General features: G+C 42.4%; 1 protein-coding gene and 1 long non-coding RNA gene across 7 annotated transcripts in view; one reads left to right on the top strand and one right to left on the bottom strand.

Annotated features, from left to right (window-relative positions):
• The window catches only part of SSH2 (slingshot protein phosphatase 2), a 235283-nt gene extending 213304 nt beyond the window's left edge, over positions 1–21979 (top strand). For all 6 annotated transcript variants that reach the window (XM_072747902.1, XM_072747905.1, XM_072747903.1 and 3 more), the window contains 3 exons: positions 2734–2934; positions 11961–12795; positions 14974–21979. In XM_072747902.1, the coding sequence (XP_072604003.1) occupies positions 2734–2934; positions 11961–12795; positions 14974–17037 (3100 nt within the window). In that variant the 3' untranslated portion in view covers positions 17038–21979. The remainder of the gene's footprint in view (positions 1–2733; positions 2935–11960; positions 12796–14973) is intronic.
• LOC140597813 (uncharacterized) lies at positions 5376–9789 on the bottom strand. The gene is made up of 3 exons (XR_011999755.1): positions 9763–9789; positions 6255–6339; positions 5376–5510 (listed from the first exon to the last, which is right to left on the bottom strand). It is a non-coding gene; the product is annotated as an uncharacterized lncRNA (long non-coding RNA).
• Positions 21980–22986: the final 1007 nt, after the last annotated feature.

The following is a 22986-nucleotide window of genomic DNA, read 5'->3' as shown; positions in this document are numbered from 1 at the left end:
CTGAGTTACTGTGTACTGTAGTCTAAATGAAAATCCTATGGTGCTGTAAACAACACAAAAATTTTCTAGTCCTTTGGGATCATCTAAGCACACAGAGACACACACCTGCACCAACCTAAGGACCCCAAAATTTTGCATCTAAATGATGGGTAGGAAGTTAATCTTACCTTCCTTTTGAGACTATTTTGATTATTGGAGATCATTCTCTGAATTCCTATCACTTATCTGGCTCACTCATTTTGGCACATAACTTCATGCCTTCCTTGCATCGTACTTAACTTTTTCATGTGTGTCTATCTCCAGCAGAAGAATTATAAGACTCTGGAAGGAAGCGTGTTTACTATAATACAGTGAGTGAGTGAATGAATAGATTTCCCCTATTAGGCTAATGTACTTTTTTTTTTTTAATTTATTGGAATAACCACCTAGGAAGGATCTTTAGCCCACATACACTAGTGAAAAGAGTAACCATTCTTTTTTTTTTTTTTTTTAAGATTTTATTTATTTATTTATTCATTCATGAGAGATGGAGAGAGGCAGAGACATAGGCAGAGGGAGAAGCAGGCTCCCTGTGGGGAACCTGATGTGGGACTCCATCCCAGGACCCCATGAACTGAGCCAAAGGCAGACACTCAACCACTGAGCCACACTGGCGCCTCAAGAGTAACTGTTCTTTTTTCCAGATTTTAAAATGTTTCTACTTACAGCTGACAGATCTAACAGCAGATCCATAAATTTGTTCATACATTTAGTAAATATTTGAAGGCTTACTCTGTGCCAGACACTGTGTTATTAGCAGAATTAGCATAGCATAATTGAGTAATGTTCATATCCAAGGCAATGAGTTCTGGCATATTGAGACCATGGGGTTTTGTTTGTTTCTTAGTGTCACTTTATGGTAACTTTGCTTCCTCTTTCTTCCACCCCATTAAAACAACAACAGGTAGGTAATTCCACCCTCCTCACTGAGAAAACCACATGGTGTGTCACATTGTCCCATCCAATTCCGTGGATTATAGAGCCAGTCCCTAGACAAAATATGATGATGGTGTTGTGAAAAGTGATATCTAGAGCTACATCTGAGTAAAAGAGGAGGGCTAGTTTCATTTGGTTTGTACTTTCCTCCAGAGACAACTCTTACTGGAATTTGAACTGGAAGCAACTCAGAACATTTGGATAAAGTAGATGAATCACCATCACATTTGTAACTCAAGAGTGTGCCAGCCTTGAAACATGTCCCTGGGACTGCAAGGGTACTGGCCTTCAAACCTGCAACATGGGGCCCAGTCTCTAAATTAAAAATTCTCCCTTCATACTCTGTGACCACCTGTTATTGCAATTACCATTTTGAATTTTAATTCTTTCTCCCACTACCATTCAGGGAAAATTTACTTTATCATTACCTCCTAGTATCTTGCACATTGTCTTACATACAGTGATCGCCTGGTAAATGTTTGCTGAATGAATTTAAAAGGATTAATATTAACATTGAATATTGTTTGAGTACACTAGAACTGCCTCCCTTCCTTGCACATTCAACTATGGATGTATATAAGTACACTAAGGTGGGATGGATCGAAAGAAAATGGAAGGACAACAGGATACTTGGAAACATTTAAAACCTAGCTTTTAAAATGTACTCACTAGGTCCATTTCTGTTAGGAAGGATGTTGGGTTTGAGGTAGGTAGCTGTTAAGGAAAATAACTACATGACTTCCAGCGCTTTGACAAAACCTCAGATGTGAGACCTTCTGGCCAAGCGTCTGAGATTTCATATTGTTGGAGCAGTCACTGTATCCCTGGGGTTGCAGCTTTCTATAAGTTTGCTGTGGCCGAACCAAGAAAGAAGGCGTATGCAGATTTCTACAGAAATTATGATTTCGGGGTGCCTGGGTGGCTCAGTCGGTTGAGCGTCTGCCTTCGGCTCAAGTTGTGATCCTGGGGTCTTGTGATCAAGCCCCACATCGGGCTCCCTGCTCCATGGGGAGTCTGCCTCTCCCTCCCTCTCTGCCCCCCACCCTGTTATTGCTCTCCATCTCTCTCTCTCTCTCTCAAATAAGTCTTTAAAAGAAAAGAAAGAAATTATGATTCCATGAAAGATTTTTTTTTTAAGATTTTATTTATTCATGAGAGACATAGAGAGAGAGAGGCAGAGATACAGGCAGAGGGAGAAGCAGGCTCCATGCAGGGAAGCAGGCTCCATGCAGGGAACCTGACATGGGACTCGATCCTGGGTCTCCAGGATCACACCCCGGTCTGCAGGAGGCACTAAACCGCTGCGCCACTGGGGCTGCCCTCATTCCATGAAAGATTTTGAGGAGATGAAGAAGGCTGGTATCTTTCAGAGAGCAAAGTAAATTTGGAATATAAAGAATTTCTTTGGATTGAGTTCCATTGAAGTTTGTCACTTACCTGTGTTCCTGAACTATGAAACACAAATACTGGATTATGGAATAGTTTCTCTTGTTAAATAAACAACTAACAAATATTTTTAACAATAAAAAAATAATAATAATAGGGCAGCCCCGGTGGCTCAGTGGTTTAGCACCACCTTCAGCCCAGCGTGTGATCCTGGAGACCTGGGATCGAGTCCCACGTCAGGCTCCCTGCATGGAGCCCGCTTCTCCCTGTGCCCCCCCCCCCCATAATTAAATAAAATAAAAGATCTTTAAAAATAATAAATAAAATAACATATACTCACTATTGTGTACTTATTTCAATTCCCCAATGTAGGAAACATGGATCTAAATGCCTTGTGCACTGCAAAATGGGGGTGAGTCGCTCAGCCTCCACTGTGATTGCCTATGCAATGAAGGAATATGGCTGGAATCTGGACCGGGCCTATGACTATGTGAAGGAAAGGCGAACAGTGACCAAGCCCAATCCCAGCTTCATGAGACAACTGGAAGAGTACCAGGGGATCTTACTGGCAAGGTGAGTCCTTCAGTGACTTTCTCAGATTTTCCCTCCAATACGCTCCCTGGGGCAAGATAAAACATCCTTCCCTGCAGCTAATTCTCAGCCCAATTTGGATGTATGATACATTTTGAAAATTGAAACCTCTGTCAATCTAGTTTTTAAAAAATAAGTACAAGCATTTAAGAATAATACAGAAGATCAGGCATTCAAAAAATGATCTTTAAACCAAAAGGTGAAAATACTGTTCTCTTACTTTAATTCTTAACTTGGTGCTGATTATCATAAACATTTTTCAGCCTCTTCTAAGGCCAGACACAGCTGCCTTATCAAAATGGATACTTATTGCTCCCAGAGTAATGCTAAGCATAGATGAAATTCTTTAAAAAAAAAAATTAGCCCATTTTTTTAAAATAAATAAAAAAATAAAAAATACCTGGTGCTATTTTAGGCATCATTTTTTTTCAGTGCTTGGTTTCAGTGAGCCTTCTCCAGAATTTTGGTTATGTGACAAATCACAGTTGGGGTATGAAGGCACTTCTGGAAATAACTCTCTTCTTTTAAAAATATTTTAATCTGATTATATATATGCTTTGCAAAAATGCAGAAAACACAAAGAAAAATCATTTATAAATTCAATACGCATAGACAGCAATCAACACTATCTTGCGTGTTTCTCCAGCTCTGACTCCTACCACATATATTAATGGATATTTTCTCACAAAAAACTATTCTTCAGCCTACCTACCTCTTCATCCAATAGCTGATCTTCTTTTTTTGTTTTTATTAAACTGCAGCAATGTATATTGAACAGTTACACTGCACTTAGCCATCACTTGACCATCCTTTCTCACCCTCAGCTTTACTGAGATAGAATTGACATATACATTATATACATTTAAAGCATCCAAGGTGTTGATTTAATGCATTTATATATTGCAGACTGATTATCACCACAGCATTAGTTAACACCTCCATTCTTTCACATACTGTTTCTTTTGTTCATGGTGAAAATATTTAGGATCTCTCTTAGCAACTTTCAAGTATATGATACAATTTTATAACCTATAATCTCCAGGTTGTGCATTAGATTCCCAGAATTTACTAATCTTATAATTGGAAGTTTATACCCTTTGACCAATATCTCCCCATTTCCCCCATCCTCCACCCCCTAATAACCACCACTTATTCTCTATTTCTCTTGGTTTGGCTTTTTTAGACTTCACATATAAGTGATACCATTCAGTATTTATCTTCCTCTGTCTACCCAGTACTAGATCTTGAACATCTTCCTGTATGAATAAGAATTCATTTCAACAATAATTTTGTAATCGGTTATAAAATGAGTAATGAATTATTATTTTACCCCATTGGTGGTGGAAGCCACTTTCAGGAAAGAGATTTGTATATTAAACTGGATTTAAGGATCAATTTCATGAGATGCCATATGCAAAAGTTCTGTGGAGTGCTACATTTTGCTTTGTTTTTTCCATATGGGCATGTCCTAGGTGGTTTTGTTCAGATGAAGGCACAGCTGCCTAGAAGCAGTTGGGGCCAGTGCCAGAGTGTGACTCCAGTGAGTCTCATGACTTGGTCTTGACTCTTGAATCTGGGCTATATTTCCCTGAACAAAATGTTAAATAGCCTTCCAGCCTATCAGGCAGAGGGACCACCCTCCTACCCCCAAAGTCTTGTGAAAATGTGGCCACAGCATAGCATTATGGTTTCCACTAAAAAAAAACCCTCCTGTTTACTCAGTACTTGGCATGATTTCATCTGAGCCATTCTTTTAGGAGGCAGGGAGGATACTCAAGTCTTCTCCACTTAAAAAGAACTTCGAGGTCTTTGGGGCCAGATTTTGATGACATTTTTAGATTAGATCAAAAGGTAGGACACAGCAGTTCTTTTTGGCACAAGAAAGAGGCATCTGGGGGTTTAGATGAGACACAAATATTGTATGTTCCCAGACATACACATGACGGATGTTAGGCAGTGTCCTCACGTGACCCATTGAGAGCAAGGATACTATGTGTCCTGCCAATTTCAGTATTTATTCTGGAATCTCAGGCTACTGCAAGCTGTTGGGTTGGGTTTTTTTTTTTAGCGTATGTGGTTTTTCTTAGATATTAAAGGAACTTCAGAAAAATCTCAGATGAGGATACCAAGGGCAGCATAACCCACAAAATCACACTGCCTCTTCCTTTCCCTTTCAGTTCTATCCTGCCTTCCTAGACTTGATTCATGGAGGGAGGAGCAAGCCCTGGGGAATGAGGAAACCACAGAATTTGAGTCAGTAGATCTGGTTTCCATCTCTGGTTCATCCTCTTGTTGCTACTTTGAGGAGTTACTTCACAGTTCTGTTTTTTTTTAATGTTTAGAATTTTTTTTTAAGATTTTATTTATTTATGCATGACAGACACACACAGAGAGAGAGGCAGAGACACAGGCAGAGGGAGAAGCAGGCTCCATGCAGGGAGCCTGATGTGGGACTCGATCCAGGTTTCCAGGATCACACCCCAGGCTGAAGGTGGTGCTAAACCGCTGGGCCCCAGGGGCTGCCCTACTTCACAGTTCTGATTCTCACCTGATTCCATCTATAAAATGACAAGAACCCTATGTCACACTGAAACATATAGTGTCACACACTAACATATAGTGTTAACTAAATTGAATTTAAATTATTTTTTTTATTTTTTATTATTATTTTTTTATATTTTTAAAGAACCCTATGCCACAGGGCTGTTGTAAATAAAAATGTGTATAAATGTACACTACAGTGCCTTGGCTGGCTCAATCATTAGAGCATGCGACTCTTGATCTTGGGATTGTGAGTTCAAGCCCCATATTAGGTGTAGAAATTACTTTAAAATCTTTTTTAAAAATGTACAATATATACTGGTAAGGGTTATTCTAATATAGTTATCATCATTTTTCTCCAGGGCTACCCAGAAACACATACATACATGTGCCATTTATCCCCTCCTTCTTCCTCCAACCACTGCCTGCCACCACCCACAGGCACATTAACTCCATTAGAAACTAGAATAGGAAGTGGTCCTAGAATTTCCTGTACTGTGATGTTTCCTGGATTTTAAGAATTAGAATCTAGTGCTAGGGATATCACTTAGTCTGCTTTCAGCTGCAAGTAATAGAATACATCCATCAATCAAGTTCTCAACAAGAAACAGCATGCTTAGATTAGGATTATTTGAGGAAGGTTTTATAAAGCAATTTTTTTACAAAGTTGTGGGATTGTAGTAGAATCAAGGGACTTGCGTCAGCAGAGCTGTTTAGTAATAGCTGTGAGGCCTAAAGAGGGAGGGAGCAGTTACTAGAACCTGGAAGGAAACTCCTGGAGAAAAAGGCACCTTCAGAGAAGAGAGATAACCTTCAGTCAGGGGACACAGCCAACCTGAAGTGACCCTGCAGGAAGAGAGAGTTAGAGGAATAAGTGACCAGTTTTTACTCTCTTCCCTCCAGACTGTCTCCTGCTGGGGCTCCCATGGAACAGTGAATACCCAAACCAAATTAGGCGTCTGCCAGTTAGGAAAAAGAGTGCGAGTCCTGCTGGGTATACAGTCATTAGGATCTTCAGTCTCTGGTGTTTTCTTAAAAGACAGCACTTGAGGCTACTGGCAAACTAGCTGCCAAGTGTATTGGGCCCAACAGAATCTTGCCCAGCCCTTGAGTGCTACTCCAGGGTCTGCCTGCTTAGAAGAGTAAAGACTGAGAAGCCCCAGACTCCTGGAACTGTCTGAAGCTCTACAGCTTAGGTAAGCAGGAGAAGAAGGTCCTTAGAAAAATCCTACTCATCTGTTTGCAAAGAAACACATTTCCTATGGAGGCACTTAGATCTTATATTCCAGATCTTCTCCCAGGAAGGATGTGCTAGTTTTCTCAAAAAGATAGAGCCCTGCTACTAGCATTCTTTCAACTACATGGTTGTCTAGAGTAGCACTGGGTACTTAACTTGAGGTGGCAGCCCTCTGTTTGAGGGTGTTAGCTCGGTACTTCAACATCTTGGTGGAAAAGAAGTTTACCAAAGTGTTACCAGGCTCCTGTGATTTATGAATTGGTCATAGTCTCTTAATCAGAATGTGAGGCTATGGGCCAAACAGTAACCACCTGTCTAAAATGCAGGGAACTTTTTGCATACTTCAGTATGTCATTAAGAGCCTGGGGAAGGCTAGTATTTAATATAATCCTTTGGACCTAAAAAGGGAGGGTATTATAAAGCCACTAATACTGTTCATTTCTAATTTTATTTTTTGTGTTTTTATAGCTGGTGGATGGGAATGAGACAGGAAAAGGGTGTGTGTGTGTGTGTGTGTGTGTGTGTGTGTGTGTGTTGAAACCTTCCATTAAACTGCCAACAGCCGTGTTTGTCATTCTGTACTCTGATCATGCAGGTATCTGGCAGATTTTTGTTCCATTAGACAAGTTCAGATTTCAGGCATTTGCAAGCTGGACCATGTGTCTGTGATATTAGGTTCCTGTATACAAGGGGCAGAGAAGAAACTGGGTGGTAGCCAGGGAGAGTTCATGCCACATGTCTTCATAGATGTCAGTTTTGATTCTTTGAACGCCCCTATCACCGGGGCCAAAAGAGGCAGAGGTGTCTTTTACATTCCCCTGCTTTGCTGGTGGAGACTTTGAAGTCTTGTTAGCTGGTGCACAGTGGTCAGTCAGCAGGAGGGAATCTGAGAATGAACTCACATTACAATTGAGATTGAAAGGCTTTCCTTAATAGCTTTTCAGTGAAATAATCTTGAAGCATTTAGGACCATGGACAACACATAGAAAATGCTCAACTGATGCTTTTTCTTTCTTCTACTTTCTGTGGGCTACCTAATGCCCTAAGAGGTAGCATAAACAGTCTGATTTTACTATAACTGATATTTCATTTTTAGTAGTATTTTCCTCTATATAACTTTCTCAAAGTTGGTGCTTTACCAAACATGTAACAAGAAGAAAGAAAGCAAATTGGAGGCAAGAGAATGGGATAGCATATGTATCCTGTCCCTTAGATTTCCTTCTTGTTCATTTATGAAGTAAAAGGCCAAATTTTAGGGGAGGTGGGTGGGGGTTGGGGTAACTGAGTGACAGACACTGAGGAGGGCACTTGATGGGATGAGCACTGGATATTATACTATATGTTGGCAAATCAAACTTCAATAAAAACAAATGGGGAAAAAAAAAAGCCAAATTCTTGCCCAGAATGGCCCAATCATCGCATGTGTGTCAGTGTATTTATGTGAATCCAAATTCAGGTCTGAGATTTCTCAAGGGAGAAAAGAACCTGAAGCTTCTTTGCATCATCCAGGCCACAAACCAACTCTGAAGTTCTTTTTGGTGACTTGTTTACTTGATGCCTACCTGAAATAGATGGAGAGAGTCAGCTGAATTTAAACATTAACAGTTGGGATGCCTGGGTGGCTCAGCTGCTTGGTGTCTGCCTTCAGCTCAGGGCATGATCCTGGATCTAGGGATTGAGTCCCCCATCAGGCTCCCTGCAGAGAGCCTGCTTCTCCCTCTGCGTATGCCTCTGCTTCTCTTTCTGTGTCTCTCATGAATGAATGAATAAAATCTTTTTAAAAAAATAAAATAAATGAACACTAACAATTTAAAAATAATAAATATGGTCCAGTGCCTTAAATCTATCCCTACCAGTGATCAAGCATCAGAATAAAACTGACTTGGGGAAAAACTGCACTGACAGTTTGGTGTTACTGAGTAAAACTGATGATGCACATATGCCCTATGACCAACCTTTTCTGCTCCTATATTTTAACATCTTTCATAAGCCAAAGTATGTACCAAGTGCAAGAATGTCCATGGCAGTAGTAGCCAAAATTGTTGATAGTAGCCAAAACTGTTCATCAACAGGATGGATAAATAAACTGTGGTATATTCATCACACTCTGAAATTACAGCTGCTCACATGGATGAATCTCAAAAACAGTGTGGACAAAAGAAGGTTGTAGAAGAATACATACATAGAGTATATTTTCATTTATATAAGTTCACAATATGCAAAACTAAGCAGTATATTAAGAACAAAGCCTAATGACACTATAAAGATGATAAACACAAAATTCAGGACAGAATTTACTAAAACCTCTAAGGTGGGAGGAGGAAAGTGCTTCCAAGACCATGGTAATTAATGAGTATCTTGATTATATCAGAGAGCCATCTACCACTCTCCTTGCAGGTCTTACTACAAAAATGAAAAAGCAGAATCAAATCTATCTTTGGTGGGGATTTTTCTTTCTCCTTTACAAGTCGGTGTCAGTTTAATTCCAGAGCCCTGACTTAATATTTTCTGATGATTACTTCCCTCCAGAAGAGAAGGAAATCCCTGCTGGGCAAAAAGCAGCTGTAATGTCAGCCACTTCTGAAACATACTGTTGGTACCTATTAGCATAACTTCAATCTCATTCCCTCCTGATTGATTAGTGATTTGCAGGCAGTTTTGGAAAATCATACTTTGGAAGGTTCTTAGGATCATGAAAAATCCCATTTGCCTGTTGACTGGTAAAATAAGCTGTTCCTTTATATTACTAGAAAGGTGAGAACAGCTACTCCCTGAAATGTCTTCCCAGTCATTTGCATCACAAGGAACTGTCCTGCCATCGATGCCTAGGGAAGTTGGTGCAGGTTTGTACATCCTCAGGATAGATGAGGGATAGAAATTGGAGAACGCAGCCATATGTAGGTCAGGAAACAAGAGTGTCTAGATATAAAAGAAACTTTAAAGGGAAGCACATTGGCATGGGTTGGTCACAGTGTATAGTTCAGGCTCCACCTCTCCAACCATTCAGTTTGCCCCTCCCCAGGGTCACTCACTCGTTTGGCATGTGTGATATGTTGTCTCCTCCTAGGGGTGGCTGGAGTTCATGCAGCTTGGAAAGGGTGAAAACCCTACCTTCCTCCTTGCTATTGATTGATTATAGCTTGTCTTCATAAACAGAATGACCTGATCCCTACCCGGAAAAGCACCCTTCTGCTGTGTGGGCCTGAGTCAGAGCAAGCCCCACCCAAGCAGCAGACAGACAGGGGTTACTGAGAGCAGGTGCAGAGTTGAGAACAAATGGGTTCACATTAGTGCAGGCGCATGACTCGGCAGAGATTCACAGGCAGGCGTGGCACTGAGCCTGTGGTAAATTGTTTTGGGCTATTTCCTATTACACTCTGCAGTTAGGTAACTCTTCATCAACTCATAAATCATGGAAACCACACCCCTAAATGCCACATTTAGGGACCTGTTTCCTGGGCAGGTGATCCTGACAGCCACAGGACCACCTTTTTCTTTTTGGCTTGGGCTTTAGGAACTGCTCCCTTGTTAGAGAGTATGGTTTGAAATGACATTCGATCCCATCCGAACTTCTCTCTAAGGGCACCTCAGTGGTTCAGTCAGTTAAGTGTCTGCCTTCAGCTCAGGTCATGATCTCAGGAACCTGTGATCAATCCTGCCGGGCTCCCTGCTCAATAGGGAAGTCTGCTTCTCCCTCTCCCTCTGCCCCTGCTCATGTGCTCTCGCTCGCTCGCTCACTCTCTCTCTCAAATAAATAAATAAGATCTTAAAAAAAAAAAAACTCCATAAAACAAGCCAAAGGATGGATATGTGTGTGTGATCTTCCTTTGGGCCACCTGCTTTTCTATGCTTCCCCTTAGCTTCATGATTTTTATCCAAAGATTCTTACGGAAGGAGCCTATACTTTAGGCGTATCCTCTTCCATTCTGTTAACCAACGTTTTTCTGCAGATTTACCGGCCTCATCTTTGCTTTCTAATTCAAGAAAGATTACTACCCTCCTCACATTTCTACTTGAGTGATTGATCCTGTATCAGATTTTTATTCCAGTAATGGGGACTTGTAATGGCCTCCAATAGAATACTTCTCTTTGTATTGCTTAGATGCTGTTTTGTTTTAGCTTTTCCCCTCCTGGTGATTAATGTTAAACATGCTCATTATTTTTAAATTTTAAAACCTATAGAAATACAGAATATAGAATGTAAAGCCCTCCCCGGAAGTATTCTGCCTTCCTTGAAAGAAACCCTGGGGCAGCCCCGGTGGTACAGCGGTTTAGCACTGCCTGCAGCCCGGGGCGTGATCCTGGGGACCCAGGATCGAGTCCCACATCAGGCTCCCTGCATGGTGCCTGCTTCTCCTTCTGCCTGTGTCTCTGACTCTTTCTCTCTAGCTGTGTCTCTATGAATAAGTAAATAAAGTATTTAAAAAAAAAAAGAAAGAAAGAAAGAAACCCTGTTACCAGTTTAATTATGTTCCTCCAGGTATTTTCCTCTACTTATTGTAACATGGGAGCTGACCATTCTAAATGTGGTCAGCGTGCTTTTTCACTTAATAGTATACCTTGGACAACCTTCCACTAAACCTACTAAAATACCTGTTTTTAACAGCTTCATGCATGGCATGTAGGTATATGGACTGTAATTTAAATAAATCCTCTTTTGTATGTGTCTGTCTCATCCTTTGGTACCACTGTATTACATAGCAAATATCCTTATATCCATATCTTTGTGCACTTATAGTAGTATTTCTCCAAGAAAAATTCTTAAAAGAAGAATTTTTGGTTGCTGGTTAAGAGTTTTTTAATTTAATTTTTAATTAATTAAAAATTTAATTTAATTTTTAATTGCTGGTTAAAGAGTTAAATTTTGAGAGCTGTTATCAGATTTCACTCTCAGAATTTCTACAATTCACATTCCTACCAACTGTATATGAGAAGATTTGTTTGGCCATGCCATCATCAACACTGGCTGCTAGCAATCCATTTTAAGCTCAGTCTGATAGGTAAAAAATCAGATCTCATGTTCGTTTTTATTGTTATTTTGCTTTGTTTATCTTTTGCTATTAGTTAAATTGAACACCTTTACAAATGTTTATTGCCTACTTCTTCCCTTGGGTATTAACAAAGCATTTTGCAGGTTAAGATTTAAATTTATCTGGGAGCAGTTTCCTGGGAGGGTGTTGATTGATTTCACAAACCAGAGTAAGGCATTTCCTGTGTATGTCTTCCACAGCAAACAGCGGCATAACAAGCTCTGGAGATCTCATTCAGATAGTGACCTCTCAGACCACCATGAACCCATCTGCAAACCAGGGCTAGAACTCAACAAGAAGGAGATCACCAGCTCAGCAGACCAGATTGCTGAGGTGAAGACCATGGAGGGTCACCCCTCCATTCCACCCGTCTTTGTGGAACATGTTGTCCCACAGGATGAACATCAGAAGGGTCTGTGTACCAAAGAAAGAATGATCTGCTTGGAGTTTACTTCTAGGGAGTTTCATGCTGGACAGATTGAAGATGAATTAAATCTAAATGACATCAATGGATGCTCATCAGGGTGTTGTCTCAATGAATCAAAATTCCCTCTTGACAACTGCCATGCATCCAAAGCCTTAATCCAACCTGGACAGGCCTCAGAAATTGCCAGCAAGTTCCCAGACTTAACAGTGGAAGATTTGGAGACAGACGCACTGAAAACAGATGTGAATGTCCACTTGCTGCCTTTGGAAGAGTTAACATCTCGCCTGAAAGACCTTCCCATGTCCCCTGACCCTGAATCTCCGAGCCCCCAACCCAGCTGCCAGGCTGAAGTCTCAGATTTCAGTACAGATCGCATTGATTTCTTTAGCGCCCTAGAAAAGTTTGTAGAGCTGTCCCAAGAAACCCGATCCCGATCCTTTTCCCACTCAAGGATGGAAGAGCTGGGTGGAGGAAGGAGTGAGAACTGTCGACTCTCAGTGGTGGAAGTCACCCCTTCTGAAGTGACAACCGATGACCAGAGAAGCAGCTCTTTGAGTAATACTCCCCATGCATCTGAAGAATCTTCAATAGATGAGGAACAGTCAAAGGTAAAAACTATAGTAGTTCTCTACCTAATGAAGTTCTCTTGGAAGACAAAATCTTTGGGATTCTGTGTTTATTTTGTATTTGATTTTGCTAAAGATTTAGGAAGGCAGCATGGGAGAGACAGTGTAGCTAAGACTTTTCTTGAAAACTTAAGTTTAAAAATTTTTTTTAATCCATTGCCTTTTGAGGAATTTATCTTTCCAGGCTCTTGGTGTCTTTGGAAGCACTTCTGAAAGGGGGATGTGGGGAAAAAGGGATTAGCCGAAACAAATGTCCTGCCTGCACAAGGAGAGGTCCCCTCCCTGGACCTCTGCAGTTTGGATCAGATCTCACAGATAATGAAGTGCCTTGGACTGACATGCTGCCTTAGTAAGACCGGAGTCTCTCTGAGGACGTCGATTTGTTTAGGAAATTCCGTCTTAGAAAATTCAAAAATTAGACATTTGTTAATAGTCGTTAGAGTAGCAATCGATGATGAGTTCTTGCTATTGATAATGTTTCTGGATTGTTCCTCATCTCAGGCCCTATGGTATCCAAGACTTGAGGGATGGTTTTGGGAAATGATTGAGAGCAGACAGGATCTGAAGATTCTTCTCTATGGCATGTGAGCCCTTAGGAGCCATTTCAGGCCAGGGAAAGACCTACTGTGTGTCATCAGTTCTACAGCTCATACTTACATGTCATTTTGCACTTGAGAATTGGGATATATCTTAAAAGCAGTGGTATATTAGATCAGTTTAATACAGTAGTTGGGAAGCAAATGGTGACAGATTTACTCTCATGAACCAAACTTCACTTAATGATTCTACTGGGGATGACTACATTTTTTACATCTCCTGATACCTGCCTACTTCTATTTACCACCTTGTCCCTGACTTATCTTTTCTCTAACTACCTCAGGGCAGTCATTGCCTCTGCTTCTGTCTTCTCTCTCCAAAAGTTATGCCCCTGCTTTATTTTACTGGGAAATCAGAAATGCTTGAACTCTCCTTTGGACCAGTCAGTATAGTAGCTCTGACAGAAATAGCTTTTCTGCAGAGTCCCTCGTCATATGAGCACTCTCTCCACAGCCCATGCACACACTGGGCCCGCTGTGGCTTCTCTCCCAGTCTTGGCTAGTTTACCCCTGCCAAATGTCCCAGCAGATTCCTCCCAAAGGTGTAACTGACCTTGTTAGTTTGTACTAGCTCTGACTTTCTTTTGAAGGAGAAAGACCAGAACAATTCCAAGGGAAATACTAAACTTTGAAGGTTTATGAAAATGTTAAAGTAAATTGATGGTTATCATAATGCCATTTTAAGAGATGTCCAACGGCCATTTTTCAGACTATGAAATTCTTATCCTCTTTTTCTTTTTTTTTAACAATAGGACTTGATTTTATATTGGCTAATTTTCTTTTGCCTCATTCTAAACCATCTAGGAATTTGTAACTGGTAGAACAATAAAATGTCAGAGAGTCACAGTTTCTAAGTTTGCTTAAGCATGTGGCTCCATAAACCAAGTAAACCTTGCCCGGAAGGAGCCTTGTGAAACTTGGAAGTTGTGTGATCAGGTACAGAGTGCCCTCATGTGCTGGAATGCTACTGCCAAAAGATGCAGTGGGAGGATAAAGATGAAAGCTGGCAGGACAGGAAAGAAGAGAACAGTGAAATTCCAATCAGACATCAGATGATAGCCTCTTCCATCCTGCCTGAACACTGGGCATATTTAAGGTGACCACTGAGCCCCTAAATGGAACTCTTCCCCTTGAACTAGGTGAGAATCAAACTGGAAGTTGATAGGCCAGAGAAGAAAAATCTGATCTACCCCTGAATGACCTAAATCCTGAAGACTAATAATAGTCTTAGGAAAGTAAGGATTATAGGAACCTCCAAGGCTCTCCGATGTTCATTTGGGAGGAAGATATTGGGTTGGAATTCTGTTTGAGTAAACAGAACAAAAGTTTAGTAGACCGTGATTCAACCTGTAACAAGTTTTATATCTCTGCCTTTGACGAATCTGGGTTGTTGGTTTTTTTTTTCTTGTCTGATAAAACAGATGGCCAGAGGACAGTCTCAGGCGCTCCATGATTTGTGTCCTCATAGCCAGAAGGTTCTCCTGGATTAGAAGATTAATAAGCAAAACATCTGGCATTCTTAATGAGACTGTTTGCCATAACCATCTCACTGTTTTCTCCCTAGGCAATCTCAGAACTGGTCAGCCCAGACATCTTCATGCAATCTCACTCAGAAAATGCAATTTCGGTCAAAGAAATCGTTACTGAGATCGAATCCATCAGTCAAGGAGTCGGACAGATTCAACTGAAAGGAGACCTCCTATCTAACCCATGCCACACACCAAAGAAGCACACTATCCATGAGCTACCCCTTGAAAGGGCCCATGCCCTAGAGAACAGACCTGGAAATCTGGAGCAGAGTGAGGGTTCCTACACAGCCCAGCTTGAACTAGCCAAAGACTCAGGGAAGTGGGACCTTGAAGGCTGCCTGACGACACACTCATCCACCACAGAATTAGAAGAAGAGGAACCAGCTGAGGAGGAACAAGAGCTCTGGGGCCCAGGAATGCACCCAGGTGCCAAGTGGTGCCCTGGGTCTGTGAGGCGAGCCACCTTGGAGTTTGAAGAGCGCTTGCGACAAGAGCAAGAGCACCACGGTGCTGCCCCTGGTTGTACCTCATTGTCTGTTCGCAAGAATTCCAAGAATGATTCTTCTGTAGCAGACCCAGCACCAAAAGGGAAAAGTGATGAAGCTACCCTTGAACATTCTTTTATCCCCAAGGAACCAGAGATTAACAAGTGCAAAGGGAAATGCGGTGGGTCTGAAACTGGTTCACTACCCCATTCTGAACAAAATTCCATTGTTCTAGCGCCTGAGCTGCTGGTGTTTCAGGAGCGCCCGGGGTCAGATACTAGAACAAACCAGGAAGGAGTCCTGAGGGAGCAGAGGACTGTGGTTTCATGCCAGGGATCAGGGACACAGGCGGTCCTTCTTTCCCTTCCCAAGAAGGTGGAAATCATTGAGTCTACCCACACAGTTACACCCCCTGATCACCCTGGGCTGGGGGGTGAAAGAGCCACCAGCAAAAAGAGTGGGGAGCAAGGGCTGAGGAAAGTGAAAGTGGAGGACTCCATCACCATCCTCTGTGCACTGGATGAAAATCTGAACAGGACTCTGGGCCCCGCCCAGGCTCCTCTGCACCCCAACGTGCTACCTCTGTCTCATTCTTCCCCTCCTGAGCACGACAGCCCCACCGACATGACCTCTACCCTGGGCAGCCCTGAGGACTGGGACAACAGCCTGTCAACAGCCCCAGACACAGGAGTGCCTTCTGTCAGTCACACAACCCACGTACCATCTGCCAACTTGGATTATGCACTTCCCCAGACCGTTGTTCACCTGGAAGGCTTCACAGAGCAAACCAGCACCACAGACAATGAGCCCTCATCAGAGCAGGGTAGCTGGGAAGAAAGTCAGGAGGGCCCCTTTTCTGGTGGCAGTGAAGTGCCATCCGAGGACTCACAGCTAACCAGCAAAGACCCAGGCAAACTCGATGACAATAGTGGGGGGTTACAAGAAAAACTGGACCCATTTCTCATAGCCTGTCAACTCCCACATCGCTCTAGTAGTGACAATATAAAGGGTCTCAGCAATAGCCCCAGTGTGGTGAAGGAGCGCACTAAAGAAATCGAGTCCCGAGCGATTTGCCAGGGAGGGCTCACCAAACCATCCCAAATGAGGCATTCGGCTTCCCTTGCCAAGTTAGGTTACTTGGACCTCTGTAAAAACTGTTTATCGGAGAGAGAGCCTGTCTCCTCTGATCCCCCTCATCTCAAACTGCTCCAGCCCTTCATCAGAACGGATGCAGGCATGCATGCCATGGAGGCCCAGGAGCCCTCAGAAAGCCCAGATGCTCCCCAGAACCTAGAGCCCACCAAGTATTTTATAGAGCAACTCAGAACAACAGAGTGTATTGTGCAGAGCAAGCCAGTGGAGAAGCCCATTGTACAGTATGCCAAAGAATTTGGTTACAGTCAGCAGTGTTCGCTCCCCAGGGCAGGCCCCGAGTTGACTAGTTCTGAAGGAGGCCTGCCTTTGCTCCAATCCCAGGGACTGCAGTATGCGGGTCCGGCTCCAGGGCTGGCTGTGGCGCCCCGTCAGCAGCACGGCAGAACTCACCCCCTTAGGAGACTGAAAAAAGCAAACGACAAAAAACGGACAAGCAACCCCTTCTATAATACCATGTGATTCTGAGCCTACACATGGAACTTTCTAAAAGAAATGTTTATAAAAGGGGCAGGTGTAATATGTAAGGAACATGCACTTTATTGGTTAATTTTATAATATTTTGGTCATTTTACTGTTCCTGGCGCATGCAGGGTTTGGGTTTTTTTCTCTGTGTATGTGTGTGAGAGAAAGATTGATTTGGACAACTAGACCATTTTTATCATTTTTTATTTTTAGAAAATTCAAACCTCAAAAAATACTCATTTTCAAAGAGCACCTTTATCAAAGGCAAATTGCTGTTTTTCAATCAGCTCCCCTCTGAGAAAAAAGCATGCCTGCTTGCTTAAGGAAGGAAGCAGATGGGGAGGATGGAGATGAAGCTGGAAATCAGAAATGCTCCCCTGGGCCTGTGTGATGATGGTTTGGGCTTCAGACCTGATGCATAGGATTGGACTGAAGGGCAGCCACACGTCCATGTGCTCTCATCCTTGGGCCCCAGCCCACTGAGAGTTATCCAAGTGGGCTGATTCTGCTTTGCTTTCAAAGGGGGGTCTTCCAGAAACCACTTCTGGATTCCAGGGTATATCATACCAAAAGGCATGATAATGGCTGGCTTTGTAAACTTACCAAGCAAATAGTTTTTTTTCCCCCAAGCACATAATTTTTAAATTAAAAGAGAACCCCAAATGAAATCTTGAGAGATCCTTTGTAGAAGAAAGTATAGGAGGAGGTGGAAGCAAAGTGTGGAGAGGCTGCAGCACAGTATCTTCCAGGTCAGTGGGCTGCACATAGGCAGTTATCCTGGCCCTCCCTGCCAGGAAATGTGCTCTGCAACATCCTCTCAACAAAAACATAATAGGGACAAGTTTGAAAAACAGCAATTGAAAGTCAGTGTGTTCTTGTAAAATGAATACATCCGTAGGGTTTTAACACTTCCATTACTTGAATAATTCTGTGGGCCTTCTGAGTTTAATGGCCATTTTTTTCCAATTTACTTTCCTTCCTCATGCTGTTTCTCCCAGTGCTGCCTTTTTTTTTTATTTCATAGATGATATTTAAATTGTTACGTTACCTATGTATAACCTCCGTTGAACGCAGTTTTCTTATCGATGTTATCACCGTTAACACTTGACATGGAGTTTTTTTTTTTTCTCCTTTTCCTGGAAGATTTGTCATTTCTCTACTTTATACACAGTATTTATGTACATAATGTCACTTCCTTACAGTGTTTTGTTGTTGATGTCGTAGGGTCTTTTTGATTTAATCTTTTTAAGAAGGAGTAAAGCTGCAACTGGAGAAAACACATACCACAGAAATAAAGCTGATGGGTGTTGGTAGGAATCTGCAGAGTCTATTGATGGTGGTTGTAATCATTTAAATGGAGACTTCTGATCGCCAGCTCCTGCCAAGTTATGTTTTAGTAACTTCCTCCTTGGAGAAACTCCTTCAGGCTCCCATAGGTCACATTTTGACTGAGAGCTGAATTCTCTTTGAGGCTGAAATCCCAGCGGGTTATTTGCCAGTAGTTGAGCCACAGCCAGGGAGTGTGTATGAGTGTTTCTACTGCCCAGGGTGGAAGTTTCTAATGCTAAGGGCAGGCACCCATTACGACTCCGGTGCCATTACAACTTTAGGATGCTGTTGCTTTGCTGCTTTCGTGGAGATGCCTAACACAGGAGCACTTGCCATAAACAAGCCAGTTTGAGCTTCTTACAGAAAACATTCAGCCTGGAATGAAACACCTGTAGCTCATCAAAACGGAAGAGGTTTGCAGATTTGCTTCCTGGTGCTTCGGTGGATGTCCACATTGCTGAGAGATTGACCAAGTACAGCCTTGGGCTTTGGTATTTGGCTCATCCTGGCACTGAGAGAAAAAGACAGATGCCCAGACTGTCGAGGGGATATCAAAGGCCAGAGTTTGGTGGGAGCAGATAGTAGGGTGACCTGCAGGAGAGAGGAAAGGTGGACTGAGGCCATTCATAGGTGCTCCAGGGGAGCTGTGAATCCAGTTCCTGTGTGGAAGCTACAGTTGGGTCTCACATCACTGCTGGGAGGTAGATTGGACAGAAACCTCCTGCTCTTAGTGTCTCTGTGATGTAGTAATTACACGTATTTGTGCTGTCCTTAAATAGTTCCCTTAAATGTTTAAATATATCCTCCACATGGCTTTGTGGTTCCTGGATATTTAATGTGCTGTAAAGTGTTTGGGTTTAGGTGGTATTTGTATCAATGTGAAGAGGCTCGCAAGACAGTGTTATGAATTTCCAGGGCTCATCCATCTAAATGGCCCTGTCTTGTTGAGGCAGTTCCACCACCCTCATTATGATAGGAAAAGGACAGGAAGTTGTGGCAGGGTTGGGGAGAAGGATTTGCATGGAGGTGAAGAGAGTAGTGTCCCCTCCTTAACCCTTTGCAATGATGACCTCCCTCACATTAAGTACAAGCAGGATCGACAGTATTGCCCTGTTCTCTCTCGTCCCTGCGACTGCGGTTAATACTCACTGCATTAAATAACAACAGAGATGGGGAGGAGATCCTCTAATGCTGTGAAGAAAACTTTTTTTTTTTTTTAAAGAAAAAGGAGAAAGGAAATAGTCTTGGTCTGCCTTCCTTTTTTTGAATTACATTTTTTGTTATCATTTAATTTGCCCACTTAAATAAACATCCTCTACATGGGGTCTGTAATTCAACCATGCCATATAGGGTTTTGCCAGCCCTTTCAAACTCCCACAACTGAGTGTTCTTATTTGCATAGCTGAGTGATGTCCAGGGAAAATACATGATAAGCTATCAAGGACTTTTCAGACTTTATTCTCTTCAAACTTTTTGATAATATTGGGTGGTTTATTTCCCTTTTCTGTTCATGGAAAACTCAGATACAGAATAGCAGGTCTAGTAGGTTGACAGAGATGAGTAGGAAAAGTCTTGACCTCTTGCTCAATGCCTCTCTTTTGAAAACCACCATAGTCTGACTCTCAGTTACTCTGGAGGAGAGAGAGAGACAGAAATGTGTGTATGTATGTGCACACGCAGGTGCATACACCTGCACATGCAAAAACAAAGTAACGTTTTGGTGCATGGGGTAGAAACCCCAGGAGCACACAAATTTTGAGCTGTAATCTAGAGGGTTACCTGGTCATTAGGAAGGAGAGAAACCCCAACCCTTTCTTGATTTCAGAAACACTTAGGTGTAGTGTATACTAGAGTAGACCTGTAGTACTGTAGTGTAGTAATATTCATCTCTCATTTTGGTTGCCTTTCAGTTTCTTAATGCTTGGGATCATTCTTAGCATCCCAACCTCTTAAGGCTCTCTATCTAGCAGTTTCCTGGTTCTGTACCTTTATCCCAGCTCTTTCTCATTTGGGGAACTACCAAGAGCTCCAAGGACGGCCTGAGAATGATAGCCCAGGCTCTGAGGTCCCCTCCTGCTAAAGGGACCCAGACAAATACTTTTGGATAGACCTGAAGTTTCTGAGACATAGCAGCTCACAAAAATCTTCACCTATTCCATCTGAGAATTTCAGTTTTAAGCAATCCAGGCATGTTTGGTAAAGATGTTTTCGTGGGAGTTTTTTCTTTTAAAAAAGAAAGCATTATTGCGAAGAGGGTCACTTTTAAGGGCATTTTAAAATTTTTAAATCCATTCTTAGGCTCTTTTTGAAAACTATTTGTGGATACTTTGTTTACATTGTGATAATTAAAACGTGCATCATCTTGACAGCCACTGAGTCCCGTCGTCCAGGCACCCAGCCCCGCTGTCCTGTGAGTCCTCAAACAGAGCAGGGCCACAGTGGCCAGCCCTCAGGGGTGAATGAGGAGGACCTGGAGCTGACTCCATCTGTCCTGCACTCCTGTTCAGCACTCTGTGTGGAAATAGCCCTTTCCTCAGTCAGTGATGGCGTGTCTTACAGTGATGGTTATAATGGTGAATGGCTAGTGTCATTTTTGTCTAATTTTGTTTTGCTTTTTGATGGTAGATGAAATTTTAGCTCTTTCAGCACCAATGCAACTTGAAAGTATCTTGGACTTTGTTTTCCCTTCCAGACTAGAAGATCAAGGCATATATTAGGCCTTAGTACATATATAAATGTACTTACTGCCTCAGCTCCTCTGACACTCATATTAGGAAAAAGCCCACCCCCAAAGCAGGAAGCTGCATGCTCCTCACTCCTGTTCCAGGGCTTTGAGGTCCCTTGATGCCATGGAGAGCTATTGCAAGGTGCTTCTGTACTTTTCCAGCCTGGAAGTGGAGGGTGACCGGGCCTGGCTCTTGCTATGAAAAGAAAACCAGCCTCATTTTCTCAGTGCCCCAGAGATCAGGACAGGATTTCTAAACTAGAGTCATCCATTGGCTTGAAGACGCCTCAAAGGGTCTATGACTAGTGCTAGTCATCTGTGTCCTCACAGCGACACTGGTCGCAGCATCATCCGTGCACATGCAGAACTAATACCCAGGGCCTAATTGAAGCTGATGACTCAATCTGGAAACTGGGTAACTGGCCCTGAAATGATTCTCAGTCAACAGGCCTGCAGGCAATTGTTTGGTTTTTCTGTTTTTGGGGGGTTTTGGTTTGCCTGGCATAGCTTAAGGTGCCTTTTTTTTTTTTCTTCCTACTTTATTTCATAGGACTTGTTCTAAATGTAGAATGCAAGTCCAAAAGACTCTCCCACTGACTGTTAACTTTGCCCCAGGCCAGTCCCAAACTTTTATGCTCACATTTTATTAAATAAAGCAGGTGCTCCCTGGAATCTCTGGGACCTTTTTGAGGCATTTGAAGCAGAATATAAAGAGTGGTCTCATCTCCTTCCTTAATCTTCCTGGTGGTTGGGATGTTCCACTTGTATCATAGATTTTTTTTATTACTGATGTGCTCTGCTGTTTTTAAATGTGAACTTGTGCGCAAATGTGCAGATTCAATGTTCTTGTTACAGATTAAATAAATTTTTATTTTGAAGATGAAACGTGTATTTGATAAAGTGCCACAAAAGGGGGGCGATGCTGAGAAGGTGGAGGGATTGGAAGAGAACACTGATGAGCAATGCAGCACATGGATCTCTGTCATGTACACCCTTAAGAGTTAGCTGAGCTCTGGGAAGAAGTACAACTTTCTACCTCCCAGAAAATAAAGACTGAATGGGAAATAGAATCACTAAAGATTATTTCAGACTTTGTGGCTCCAACCAAGTGACCAAGCTGGGAACCTGCCTGGCCAAAGAAGCTCTTGCCAAAGCCACCACCTGGATGTTAGGAGAATGAATAAGCAAAGGGACCAAAAGTCCTCTGCCATGTGTGGTACAGAGTGACTGCTCTGGGACAGCTGCTGTGACCTGCCCCAACAGGGACTAGATTTATTGGGTGGCTGACCTCTCTGGACATTTGTGAGATAGAGCTCACAAGCTCCCAGCGCAGGCCACCTCAGCTCACTGATTTCTAAAGAAGTAAAAACTTTTTAACCCTCTCTTGCCATTAGAAGAGAAGCATTGGATGTCAATGGTGGAAGAAGGGAAATTAGATGAACAGGCAGTTCTCTAAAACAGGCTGAGTCTGGAAGGGAGAGGCTCTCCAATTCTCCCACTCCTCCACAGACCCATCATGGGATATTTAGTGGTACCATCATTCATCACATACAAGGCATCACTATTACCTAGGGAAAGCTTAGTTTCCAAATTGCTAACAAAACAATGTACTGACATTTCCAGAGAAAATACTGCCTCAGGGGCACCTGGGTGGCTCAGTCGGTGAAGTGTTTGCCTTCAGCTCAGGTCACGATCCCAGGGTTCTGGGATCGAGCCCCACATTAGACTCCCGGCTCAATGGGGAGCTGCTTCTCCCTCTCTGCCTGCTGCTCCCCCCGCTTGTGCTCTCTCTCTCTCTGTCAAATAAATGAAATCTTTTTTAAAAAATACTAAAATACTGCCTTAAACTAAAGTTAAGCCTGCCTGCTACATTCTGAATTATCCAAATCAAG

This window comes from Vulpes vulpes, chromosome 2 (assembly GCF_048418805.1).
Source record: "Vulpes vulpes isolate BD-2025 chromosome 2, VulVul3, whole genome shotgun sequence".
In the NCBI taxonomy this organism is placed as follows: domain Eukaryota; kingdom Metazoa; phylum Chordata; class Mammalia; order Carnivora; family Canidae; genus Vulpes; species Vulpes vulpes.
The sequence above is the reverse complement of the archived record's forward strand: the minus strand, read 5'-3'. Positions and strand labels throughout refer to the sequence as shown.